Consider the following 13,868-nt stretch of genomic DNA (forward strand, 5'->3'; position numbering starts at 1 on the left):
TGCAAGGAGGTGAAATCTTCCTGATGGAACACAGCCGGTACAAAAAAAAATAAAACATTTCAGCACTTCACCAATTTATTCAAAAAGGTTTTGGCTAGAGTTTTGCTTAAAGGATAAGTTCACCTTTTTTGTAACATGTTATACCCATATTCAGAGTGTAACGTTACAGATGCACCGACCCCCACTCTCCCCAAGTGAAGTCGCACGATTTCAATACCGTATTCGGTGTGACTGAACTGTAAAGAACTTACTTAGTTATATGGGCCCCTTCCACCTCTCTGATAAATAGGGAGCTGCAGAATAAGGCAGGGCAAGGCTTTCAATTACAGGAGACAAAGAAATTTGTATACCATAGCATTTCAAATGAAAGCTGTAGACCTAGTCACTCAGAGGTGCCTGCTATGCATACTGCGGAAGATTTACCTGCTTCTAACCCTTTTTCTACCAATTACATTTTGTGCACATATACTAAAATGCTTTTTTTTCCATGAAATGACACTTAAGATAAGCAGTTTTTTGCAGTTTTATACTTACCTAGGTGGATGCAGCATCAGTCCGGTGCTGCATCTGTCTGTCTCTACACTGAGAACCGAGAGATCGAACATCGCTGATCGCTCGGTTTTCAGCGCACAATGAATAAAAGGAATGGATGGCTGCACACCAAGGTAGTGATGAATCTCTTTATCATAAAATCCGTAACATGAATAACACCACAGGACACGCAAACAGGTAGACACGTTTCACACAGCGACGCTGCACTTACTCATTACCCTGAAATGTTCCACTGACATCCCTTAAATAGGGTTCCCCCCTCGTGTAAAACACAGGTGAGGACAACGTCAGCGGAACATACAAAATCACGCTCAGCTGTACACCTTGTTAGAACAATGGAATCACATGAAGTCAATCAGAACTTTGGCTACTACATGCTGTGAGCAACAAGATGAAGCTACGCTATAGGCATTAGCGAAACGCGTTGACGTCATCAACGCAGACTCGTCATGGACGCTGTGGTTCGGGTGAGAGGAACTACGAGGAGGCAGCTACAGCCATTGTTGATCTGAGACAGCCTGATTGATCTGCCCGATCCGACACTCGAGAGGATTAAGTACTCCCCCCCACTTGTTGTGGATTCACATGCCATTGGGAATGCACCTTTAACTCGGGAGATCTATTCAGCAGGCAGACGTCTCGGCACCCGAACGGGAAGGAGGTGAAGCTAGCGGTGTTCTTTATATCTCCCGCCATCCCTCCAGCCATTGACGCTACACTCGGAGCGGACTCACCATTAAAATCAGCCCTCTCTTCATGAAGTACACACTACGTTGTAGCATCATCCTTGATTCAAGTCCATTGGACCATCCTCTAATGAAGCAGAGCAACAAACGGTAAAGTTTCTAACTTTCATTAACGAAGGTTTTTTACATCTATTACTTCATTGTAAGTGACTCCTGCTATACCATTCATGTTGACCGTCACTCCAAACTGAACTTTGCCATATAATAAATTCAACTCATCTAACATCATCTTATGGCTCTGATTGTAACCTTTTGGATTCCTACTGCTCTTATTTAATTAGCCAGGCTATTTATTCCCCCAGCTATAGAATTAGGTTATATCCATCAATCAGTAGGTAGCATTCCCTACTCCTCCTCCCTCCACCCACCCCCACATACCGTTATTGGATCTTCCTCGCTGCCATATGGTTCTTTTCAGTTAAATTGGGACACTAGTATCCCATTAATAAATTATATTTAATATATTTATTACTTTATTACCAGTTCACACCTTGCAAGATCCTAAAAGCGTCCGGACGTTGTCATGGGTTGTGTGTTATTTGTTTTTGTTTTTTGTATTGTTTGGTTTTTCCTTTTTGTCTGGTCTAGTTCGTCATAACACTATGTACGGAGTAATTGGGTTCCATTGGACCTAAACTCATTTTATGTCACAACCATTTTGATGAATTGCATTCTAATGAATTAATAAATAGATTTATACTTTTTGGTAATACAGTTAGCATTTTTGACAATTAAAATCAAAACATTGTTGCCAAAGTAACCCCTTACCCGGACATCTAGAACCGGGTGCCCCTCTTTTCTTATATGCAGGTTATGGTTACAGCAACAGTTATTATATTTAATTATAATTAGTTGGTCACTTCAATTACCTGACCACACCTAGGTGTTACTTGTTCCACCTTTCCCTTCCCTTTAGTTTAGTCTTTGAGAGCAACAACGACAGACATACACAGACATCATAGCCAGTCAAAAGAAGAAAAAAGGGAATATGGGAGGGACCAAAAGAAAACAATTTATGTCTAAATAAACATCCCATCCAACGTCCCTGTCTGGCCCTATAAACACTCTATATCAAGGGTCATCAACCCCCCCCGGCCGCGGCCCACTGCCGGGCCGTGGCCTGTTTGCAGCTGGACCTCGAAGGCTGCACTGTTTGACGAGTGGCGGAGGAGTGAGCAGAGAGATGACATCATCTTTCACTGCCCGCCCGCATCACCACTGTTCAGTGCTCACAGTGGGGCCGCTATACTGAGGCGAGCGAGCAGAGAGATGAGATCATCTCTCACCGCCCGCCCGCACCGCCGCTCTTCCACGCTCACAGTGGGGCTGCTATAATGCTGGAGGTGAGGCGGGGGAGCAGAGAGCTGAGATCATCTCTCACTGCCCGCCCGCATCAATGCTCCTCCGCCGACACAGCGCAGCAGAACACCAATACACTGCTGGAGGTGAGGCAGATCATCTCTCACTACCTTCGCCCCCCCCATTACCGCTGTTCTCCCTCACTACCCACTACTCCAGGCTTGCCTCTGAACTAATGCGCACACCTGTGCTGCCACCACTGCAGTGACAATCTTCCTGTGGTGGCAGGCGACGTGGCAAATGACAAGCTGCATCTGATGGCAGGTGACGTGGCAAGGGACAATCCACATCTGGTGGCAGGTGACGTGGCAAGGGACAAAAGAGCATCTGGTGGCAGGCAAGGTGGCAAGGGACAAAATGCATCTGGTGACAAGCGACGTGGCAAGTGACAAGCTGCATATGAAGGCAGGTGACATGGAAAGTGACAATCCGCATCTGGTTGCAGGTGACGTGGCAAGGGACAAAAAGCATCTGGTGGCAGGTGACGTGGCAAGGGACAAAAAGCATCTGGTGACAAGCGACGTGGCAAGGGACCAGCTGCATCTGAAGGCAGGCGACGTGGAAAGTGAGAATCCGCATCTGGTGGCAGGCGACGAGGCAAGTGACACTCTGGCACATTCTGCATTATGGTGAGTGGAACTATTTCATTATATATTACAATGTATAATAGAAATAAAACGCTTCAATCATCTTGACACCATATCAATGATGGTGCCGGGATGATTGAAGCGACAACACCAGCCATTGCCCCGATAAATTGCCCGCGAAAAGCCGCATTTTCTTCAACAGTTCCGGTCCCTGGTGCCAAAAAGGTTGGGGGCCCTGCTCTATATGAATTACAGAAATAAGGACACATATGATAAAGGCAAAAAATTATTGAATAAAATGCTGAATGCATAGAATTAAATTATATTGTTGAAAACCACAAACAAAATGTGTCAACATAAAATGGTTATAAAAGAAAAAAACGGACAAAAAAAACAAATGATAGTTCGTAACCTATGTGTGTATTGAAACAAACCTTGCCTGAATGGACAAGCGTACATATCAAAATATGAAAATAAATGTCGATTAAATATAATTATTTTAATTTGATTTGAGAACTGGATAGAAACAGAGCTACCATGAAACATGCATAAGGGTAGGAATATGGACCGATGCATACACAAAATGCGTGAAAACGCATAGGGAGTGCATAAAGCTGCATGGGAAATGCATGAAAAAAAAAAAAAAGTGATATGATGAAAAAGGTAGATGTCCACAGAAAGTATAACAAGTCAAGATGTGTCTACTGCATTTATTAGGTAGGTTATGTGTACCCCAGTCAGGTGAGAGAAAGGCATAGCAAGCAATCAATTATATATTCATAAAAGTGACTTGCATCCCACTCAAAGTTCATACCTTTGAGTATGCAAGTCTGCAGATGGAAGATCAAATATACCTCTCTACGACACAATGACCGATAAACAATCGCCCCCTCTTACTGGGTGCCCTGATCATGTCTATAATTTGGACTTTTAAACTTGACTTGTTACCTCCATGGAAAAGGTTGAAGTGCTTCCCAACATTTGTGGTTTTGTTCTCATCAATGCTGTACACATGCTCATAAAATTTGTCTTGTAAACGTCTTGTGGTTCTCCCCATGTACTGTACGTGGCAAGAACTGCATGTGATAAGGTACACCACATAACTGGTATTGCAATTGTAAAAGGAGTCTATGATACACTACTTTCCAGTGACCTCAAAGTGGAATGCATTGCCTGCAAGAACATATGGACAGCAAGGGCATTCAGTAGCACCGCACTTATAGTTACCTTTACAGTGCAACCAAGTGAGGGATCTCACAGGTTTATTGTTAAAAAAGGTTGGGGACCAATATCTGCCCAGACTAGAAACTATGTTGACCGCTGTTTTTAAAATGTCAGCACAGGCATCATCCACATACAGAATCGGTAAATACTTAATAACTTTTTTTTTTATGGAATCAAATTCTGTACTGTAAGGGGCAGTGATGGTTAATTTGTTGTCCCATGTGGCTTTCTTAAAAGATATACGAGAACTAGTAGTGTTGGCAAGCAGATCACTTCTCTGTTTATTCCTAGCAATATTCCAAGCCCGTTCAAGCCTCCATCCAGGGTAGCCCCTATCCAAGAAACGTCTATATAGGGACAATGCCTCCTGTTCAAAGGTTATATAGCTACTATATATTCATCTGACTCTTAGGAATTGACCCACCCGGATTCCTTTTGATGGTGTGCCAGAGGTTGCGACCCTGGAATCTGTCTGAGTCAGACAGATAACAAATGCTGTTATGATCGGCCTGGCCTGTAAATGATAAATTCCTATTGTCTGAATTAAAAAAAAAAAAATCAAGAAACCGTGCAAAACAAGTGACTCCATCTATCATGACTAGTAGCAGATCGTCCAATCGTCCATATACCTCAGGTACAGCCTAATCCGTGGTCAGAAGGGGTTCTCTGTTCCAAAGATGCGGGATCGCTCCCACCAACTCATGTATAGGTTTGAGAGGGAAAGTGAAAACTTGGCTCCCATCATGGCGCTGCATCTTTGGGAGGTAGAAAACCCCATCAAAAATGAAAAAAAGTGTGACAAAAGGTACTCAAAAATATCCAGAATGCATGACCGATGCCTCAATGGATTGATCCATTATACATTCAAGAAAGAAGGAGACTGCTTCAATAGCTAAATGATGAGGTATTGAGGAGTAAAGGCTGGAAAAATCACATGTCAGCCAGGACGCATTTGCCTCCCAATCTAAGCCCTCAACTAAATGCAATAGATGGTTGGTGTCTTTAATGGACCACCAGTGGCTGATGCGGTTTGTCCAGCCACTGTCCTATAGGAGGATCTTGAAAGTTTTGGATGGATCACCCTTGAGCACAGTATATGTACGGGTATCAGAAAGTTGGCGATTAGCCTCTGTGATGTAATCATGAATGTTCATGACCAGGCCCACTTTAACCGAATTACAGATAATAGACTGATCCTCTTCAATACTTTTCAAGGACAGTCTCTTGCCTCTGGTTAAGTTGTCCCGCCACTCCGTTGATCCCCTCAAAGATGACACAGCTAGGGCAGTCAAGTCCCGCTTCATCGATTTCTGAAACTGATTTCAGGGGTGTGGGAGTTGACTGGATAAAAGTCTGATCTAATTTTGTGTTTAACAGATTTAACTTTATCATCCCCAGCTACCGATACACTATAGTCATGGATCCCTCATGTGAGAGATAGTCAAGATCCCACATGGCACAGAGTTCCCTGAAAGTGTATTCCAAACAATCAGACCCAACATCCAGAGTTTCAGAGACATTGTCCCCCAAATTATCTATGTTATCTACAGTATGGTAATGTTTTCTAAGGGTAAGATTTCTGACAAAGCAATTCACCAATTCACATCCAAAATGGTGTCAAAAAGATCAAAATGTCTGCATGGGTCTGCATGTACAGAAATGTAATCCCTTAGAGAGTAACAGTGTCTCATCAGCAGTGAGAACTCTGGCAGAGAGCTTCAGGACATTGTTGTCGGGATGGATGTAGTCACTTCTTCTGGGGCAGGTGTCGTGATGGATACCATTTCGGCTCTCCAGGATCTCCGTTACCACCCCCCCCCCCCCCCCCCCGTGTCCTTTTGTGTCTCTCTGCCGCTTTTTCTTTTTCTGTATGCGCCTCTGTCGTCCGTTTTTTTAGCTTCTAGAGGAGTGTAGCGTTTTGCCTGTAGAAGCAGCTCAATGTTATCCTGTGAGGTTGATTTACTAAAAGTTGCTCTAGATCTGAGGGGAACATGCAAGTGAAAGAACAAATCTGCATTATTGCTTGCACATAATTGGATGAATGAAAATTAGCAGAGCTTCCCCTCAGATCTAGCGCAACCACACTTGCAGTGCACAGTATATTTGCCTTTAGTAAATCAACCACTGTAGGGGCGATTTATGAAAGCCGTGCGTCATCAGTAGAGGCGCACGGCAAGGCACGACGCCCATTTTGATATTTACGAAATGGTGCGCCGGTAACAGAGCGCAAATCCTCCATTTACTATAGCGATCTCGGCGCACGGGAGAATGCAATCTGTGCGCCACTAAGGACATGGGCGCACGGCATCTCCAAATCAATATTGACAGAAGATGGAGGTGACAATATTATGGGGTGATGTGAGGAAGTTTAGTAACAACTGTTCAAGTAACAAATATGCCCAAAATAGAATGAGAAAGTAACTTGTTCAGAGAAAGCCTGCAAATGCGTTTAGAACTGCGTCAGATCAATGTAAGCAGTGCACATGCGCAAGCGGCTCTTGCGCTCGTTCACATGCGTTTGTTCACTGCTAAGCCACCAAAATCTTAGTAAATATTAAGCAACATACATGCAATTGCACGAGTTCAACAGGTGCACCTCTAAACTTGACTTTTTTTTTTTTTCACTGGTTTTTTAAGGAGATCTGCACACAGGTCATGTTAGCATGTTACATTGCCAACATGTGACATGCACCTGGTTAAAATTATGTAAAAAGAAAGACTCTCGCTCCTCTAAAAAGGAAATTTAACCTTCCCCTCTAATGCATACAATTTGCTTGGGCTAGCTTTTGCTTTTAAAGGGGGACTCCACACCCCACTCCATTCTCAAAAGGCTGTGAGCTGCCTTCACCAATCCAAACCACATCTTTTCAGAGCATACAACAGGGCCAGCTAGGAAAGGGGCATGAAGAGCGATCGCCCAAACCCCCTCCTGAACCATACAAGGCCACATGCACTCAACATAGCTGGATGCCTTTGGGGCATGTTGGGCTCAGCCCAATACCAACTACAAAGCATCTTATACCCACTAGTTTAAAGGGGCTTTCCAACATTCTGTAAAGCCCCCTGTCTGCAGCCCTCAACAACCCCAGCCTAGGGTTGTTTGGAAGAGGCCCTTGTCCCCCTGAATATGGAAACAAGGTGGTTGACTTTTGGGGTGCCGGAGCCCCCTTTCATGGGCTGGCTTGCTGAGTGTTTTGGCTAGGGGATCGTTAATGTGTGGGAGGGGCACAATATTTGTTGAGTTTGGGGTGGTATTTTTCACGTGGGGGTTCTCATTTTAAGCCTTAACAGACCCACATGGCCATGTATATATTGGGGGGGGGGGGGGGGAAGCTATTTTTTGTTTTGGGTTAAATGTAGATTTGTAACTTTTCTCTAAAGCCCATCTTTGAAGCAGCATTTTGGATACATGCTACAGATGCACCAATTTACAGTCAGAGTAAGCACCCCCCCCCCCCCCCCCCCCCAAGTTACTATCTTTTAAGCAATTTTGCATTTTTTAAAGGCACTTCTCCCGGTTTCGTTTTTGGGGTTGTCCAAATTGGTGACATTGATATATGTCCCTCAGGGTGGGATCTTGGCCCCCATACCCATTTTAAGGCCAATAACTAGAATATAAGCCAGCAAAGTGGGACTAGCAAAATTAATAAGTCAGTTACCATAGACTGCAATGGTATTTGTTGTATAACTTTTGCCCATGTTAGGCTGTTTGCCCCCCTGGACCAGGGGTGTTTGTTCCATCTGTAATTTTGTAGCATGCTGGATGATGTGCTTAATTTTGGACAAGGGGTGGCTTATTTTGTGCTAGCTGCATTTGGGTTGTTCTGGGCATGCTCAGGAACTTTGGGTTTTTTTTTTCGTGCGTGAACAGCACTTGGATTTTTCTGGGCATGCTCAGAGAGTGTGTTTTTTAGGTTAGTAATTTAAGGACATCCTTAACAGGTGTATCCACTTTAAAGTAATGTCTCTACATTGGGTGAACTTGTTTTGTGCGTTTCATGGACTGTGCACGTGTTTTCAATTGCCTCATTAGCACACAAACCTATGTTATATAAAGCTTGCAGATAGCAATCTTTACTTTGCCCTGAAAAGAGGCATGTGTGTGTGTGTGTGTGTGTGTGGCAATAGAGTACATTTGGGTGTCCTTATAGCGCTTGTAACACATGTATTTTCTCTTTGTATTTTATGTATTTTAAAAACAGATGTGTTTTAGAGCAAGTATTTTTTACTTTTGTTTATTTTGTTTATTTTTTTGAAAATATTTTTCACTGAAATATTTTTGATTTTGTCAACGTTTGTTGTTTGTAGGCTGTTAGTTTCACTTTGATTGAATTGTCTGTCCTGCATTATTTTGCAAAATCTTCCTCAAGATGTTGTGACTAATAAATGTTTAAATCCTTAAGAGACTGTCCGTTAGTGGGCGCAGTCCTTTTAACTCCTGTTAATTTCCTCTACAAAATGGTCAGACCTCAAAACCATATTCTGTTAGTGACTCAAATTAACATACATGTGTTTTTTGCTGTCCTTGCTCTTTTCAAAGTCCTGTTTTGTTGACCAATAAAATTTGTAGTATTTTATTATATTTTATTATTTAGTATATGTAGCAAATGTTTATGTTTTATGTGTTTTGTTAATAATTTGATTTGCAGATGCATGCTCAATCCAAGTAATGCATTTTACACCCCCCTTAAACAATTTTTATGCAACAGATTTCCCTGCTGCAGCTTAACTAGGATGATTGGCATGGCAAAACAAAAAAAGGTGTGATTTGTCTAAAAGCTACTTTCCTGGTGCCCTCATAGTAGCATATGCATGGATTGTGCGTATGCTGCCATGGATAGTCACCAGGAAAGCAAAATTAGAGAGAGGTAAGTATTCAATTTTCCACTTTAGTGCAGTGGTTCTCAGCCCCAAGTACCCCCGACAGGACACGTTTTGGGAAGTTATCTTAGCTAAAATAGCTGTCCAAAATACCAAGCCATTGACTGATTTAAAGCACCTGTGCAAGATGAAGGAAAACCTGCAAACATGGCCTGTTGGGGGTACTTGAGGACAGGGTTTAGAACCACTGACTTAGAGCATTGAGCTAAAGTCTAGCTCAAGACAATCCTATTCTAATTGTGGGCATTTGAGGGAAACCAAGTGAGTGTTAGAACCTCTGCTTGTCTTTTTTAGGTTGGGCTTTGTGTCCCTTTTCTGAAAATTGGCTTCACTCCCTGTCACATAGCCAAACAGGAAGTGTTGGTAGGGTAAAACCCTACAAAATGTCTTTCCTTGGGGACACACAGGTCAATCTAACTAGTGTCCTCATTAGGCAAATTGCACTCTAGCACTTTGTTGTGTACACCCCAAATTATTAGGTATTTTACAGTTTATTAAAAGGCAAATCCACTCTGCAATACAAGTGTAATAGCTGTAAATCTGAGGGGAAGCACTGGTGATTTTAACATCCAATCATGTAGAAGCAAAGATGCAGTTTTTTTCTTTTCCTTGCATGTCCCCCTCGGATCACCAGCAACTGCACTTCCAAGTGCACTTGAAGTGCAAAGTGGATCTGCCTTTAGTAAATAAACCCCAAAGTCCAAGATTCCTAGTAATTTGGGGTGTACACAGCAAAATGCTAGAGTGCAATTTCCCTAATGGGAAAGCTATTTAGATTGACCTGTGTGTTCCCAAGGAAAGACATTGGTAGGGTTTTACCCTCACTTCCTGTTTGGTTATGTCAAAGGAAGTGAATACATTTGAAGGTGAAACTGGCAAAATTTGGGGAGGTGTCTTTACCCTATCAGGGGTGCAGACATCCCCAAAAACTGACAAGACTTCTAAGCTCTCCGCACTCTATCCCCAAACAAAAATAAGAAAGGTATTCATTTAACTTAACTTTGCAAAGACACATTCCCAAGTTCAACTGTGATGCATGTCAATGGCCCATTTAGACCTTATTTAATAGAAAACACCAGTTGCCTTTCACTGTAAACATTTGTTAGTCCAGTCCTAGAAATCTGCATCTGCTTTACTATTAATTTCCATAAAAATTGGGTTCCTGCATCTAGATGCGCAACTGCTGTGTATGCGAGATGCGCAACTGCTGTATGCGCGGAGGTATGTACTCATGGCGCATATCTGGTTCCCAGAAGAGGTGGCCAGCACACAGGAATGACATCACACCCCTCCAGGAAGTTGCTTGTACTGCTGTTAATTTCTTCCCACCACCATGCCCCGCTCACTGTTCTCTGAGGAAGAGATGATCCTTATTTGCAAATTAAGATAATTTTTTTTTTTTTTTTTTTTTTTTACATGGGGTGGTGATTGTGTGAGTCATGTGTGTATGTCTAAAGGATTTGGCCTCAAAACACACCTACTTCCTGTGTACAGATTCACTTCCAGCCAATGTATATTGCTTCCTTTAGAGTGTGTGTATAGTATAATATATATATATATATATATATATATATATATATATATATATATATATATATATATATATATATACATATACACACACACACATATACACACACACACACACATATATACATATATATATATATATATACACACACACACATATACATACATACACACACACACATTCTTGTGTCCACCAGCAGAGAGAAGTTGGGTTGATGCCACACTCCCAATTCTGGAGGCATATTAATGGTCTAGCACAGAGGTCTTCAAACTATGGGAAATAGCGTTTGAAAAATACAAGTGGGTCATGGCACATCTACATTCCAAATTCGGCACTTAAGATGGTCATGCACTAAGCAATCTGATTGGCCAATCTCTGTACAACTCGATATTTAGGCAAAATAGGTAATAGGAAGACGCATTTGAACAACCAATTCAAATTATATGAAATCAAACAGGCTCTTGCACTAAATCTAATTTAAGATCTAACTGATTGCAGTGTATGGTCACCTTTAAAGATCAAGATCGTAAAAAAAATCATTTATTGGGTTCAGAAATAAGTCTCTGTTCTTTGTAATGTATTGAAAGATACAAACACATTTTCAAAGATATATTAGAATTGATAGGAATGAGCTTAGCATCAAAAGGGTTAATTAACTGAGAACACCTACTAATTGCCTAACAAGACACATCCAATGAGATGAAACTAACCAACTGTATTGGGCGTGCGCTATTATCAATGAGAAAACCGCAGCTACCCTAGCGACAGTTGCAGTTTACATATGCAGGTATTTATTATCGCTATTTGCGCTTCAATGTGCGCCGGTTCGCACGTTCGATTAATGAATTTTCCGGCGCACCAATTAATGTATGAACTGGTGCAGTGCCCTCTTCTTAGTAAATTACCTCCTATGTGTCCAAGGACATTAGGACATTTTGGGCCCTTTCACACTGGGGCGGGGGCGGCGTCAGCGGTAAAGCGCCGCTATTATAAGCGGCGATGTACCGTCGGTATTCGGCCGCTAGCGGGGCAGTTTTACCCCCTGCTAGCGGCCGAGAAAGGGTTAAATACCACCGCAAAGCCCCTCTGCAGAGGCGCTTTGCCGGCGGTATAGCCGCGCTGTCCCATTGATTTCAATGGGCAGGATTGGTGAAGGAGCGGTATACACTCTGCTCCTTCACCGCTCCGAAGATGCTGCTAGCAGGACTTTTTTTCCCGTCCTGCTAGCGCACCGCTACAGTGTGAAAGCCCTCGGGGCTTTCACACTGAAGGCAAAGCAGCAGCACTTTCGGGTCGGTTTGCAGGCGCTACACACTGAAGGCAAAGCAGCGGCACTTTCGGGTCGGTTTGCAGGTGCTATTATTAGCGCAATAGCGCCTGCAAACTGCCTCAGTGTTAAAGGACCCTTTAAGCTCAGCGTTCAGAGGCATAAAAAAAAAAAAAAAAGAAAAAAAACTTGTTTTGCGTTTTTTGTGAGCGGTTTTCTTGCAAGAAATGAAACACTAAACGCTAGTATAAAAACAAAAACAAATCAGAATTAGTGTTTTTTTTTTCTGACAAAACTACTGGTGTTTTTTTAAGCCAGTGAGCGTGAACCCTTACTTGATCTGCACAGCGAAATACCTATAATGTGTTTCCCAATCATGGTTTATGTACGAGAGCACGCCTCACATTTGTGAGTTCACATGTGCACATGCGTCGGGGGTGGGATGCTTTTAAAACATCTTTTGGGATTTTGAAGCAAATAATGAAAAAAATTGAAATAAAAAGACAAAAAATGCTTAATAAATGTAGTAACAAACTCACATATATTTCCATCTTTCTGTAGAGTCCATAGTTCAAAAGTAAGTTGTGGGTCATTCGTATCCTATGAGGCTTCATAGGGTGTCCTTGTCCATAGTAGTAGTTTCCAATGTCACCTGAAAAGAAGTTTATTTGGTTTAATGTAATAATAACATAAGTCATGGGGTAGACATATATTCTGATGGTAATATGATTATCACATTAAGGGCCCTTTCACATGGGCTTGTCCGTGTACAGACTCCGCTTTGCTCAGCAGGGATCGATCTGCTGATCCCCCACAGAGCAGGCAGATGTCAGGTCCGTCTCTGCTCACTGTGCGGAGATGGACCTGTCAAACCCACGCTGTCCTCTATAGAGATTGGATGAAAACGGACCGCCTGTCCACTTTCATCCGATCCTATCGGATCCTCCAGACGGATGGAAAATAGGGTTTCCATCCGTCTGGATTTCACGGACAGGATCGGATAGCGGCGGATGTCAGCGGACATGTCACCACTGACTTCCGCCATCCATAGAGCTGCATGGAGCGTCCGATCAGGTATGCCTGGAAAACTGACTGGCAGTCCTGATCGGAAAGCCTGTGTGAAAGGGGCCTTATGAGATATGACAGTATTTAGGTTGGTTGACATTTAAAAAAAGTCACTAATATGCAATTGTTATGTGTGTATAAAAGCATAGTAAGAACGTGATGGGATTAAAGATTCAGTATAACCTTTGTGCTCTATCAGACTGCCTACAACAATCTCTCACACTGTCCCATCCTTACCAGGTGTCAGATGTTCTAAAGAACAGGAAGTGAGAGGACCCATCCCCCACCTATTCAAAATAATATTTTTAGTGAAGTTAGGTATTAAGAAGAATCTGAACTGAGACAGTAAAATTACCGCAAGATGACGGTATTGTCTACAGCTTGTCACTAGAAAGATGGTGTGCCAACCACTCTCCTCCTGCTTATTGGCCAGAGAGGTCATCTATCGCAGTGCTGGATGGATGGAGGAAGGAGAGCAAGCCAACTGGAAAACACAGAGCACCTTGGGAGCCACAGGGCAGAAAATACGCATGCTTTTAATAGCCCAGGGCCTTTTTTCATTATTCCAGGCCAAGTACACCTAAAGAAAATTCAACTTTTAAAAAAGGGATATACTTTGTGCAATACCTTTGCACCATACTCTGCAACTGCAAATT

General features: G+C 42.6%; 1 protein-coding gene across 1 annotated transcript in view; it reads right to left on the reverse strand.

The window, feature by feature from the left end:
* Nucleotides 1-12,860, reverse strand: part of HDAC2 (histone deacetylase 2) — a 71,434-nt gene extending 58,574 nt beyond the window's left edge. Inside the window, exon 1 of the mRNA XM_073627110.1 lies at nt 12,687-12,860. Coding sequence (XP_073483211.1) covers nt 12,687-12,845 — 159 coding nt within the window. The 5' untranslated portion in view covers nt 12,846-12,860. The remainder of the gene's footprint in view (nt 1-12,686) is intronic.
* Nucleotides 12,861-13,868: the final 1,008 nt, after the last annotated feature.

This window comes from Aquarana catesbeiana, linkage group LG04 (genome assembly GCF_042186555.1).
Source record: "Aquarana catesbeiana isolate 2022-GZ linkage group LG04, ASM4218655v1, whole genome shotgun sequence".
In the NCBI taxonomy this organism is placed as follows: domain Eukaryota; kingdom Metazoa; phylum Chordata; class Amphibia; order Anura; family Ranidae; genus Aquarana; species Aquarana catesbeiana.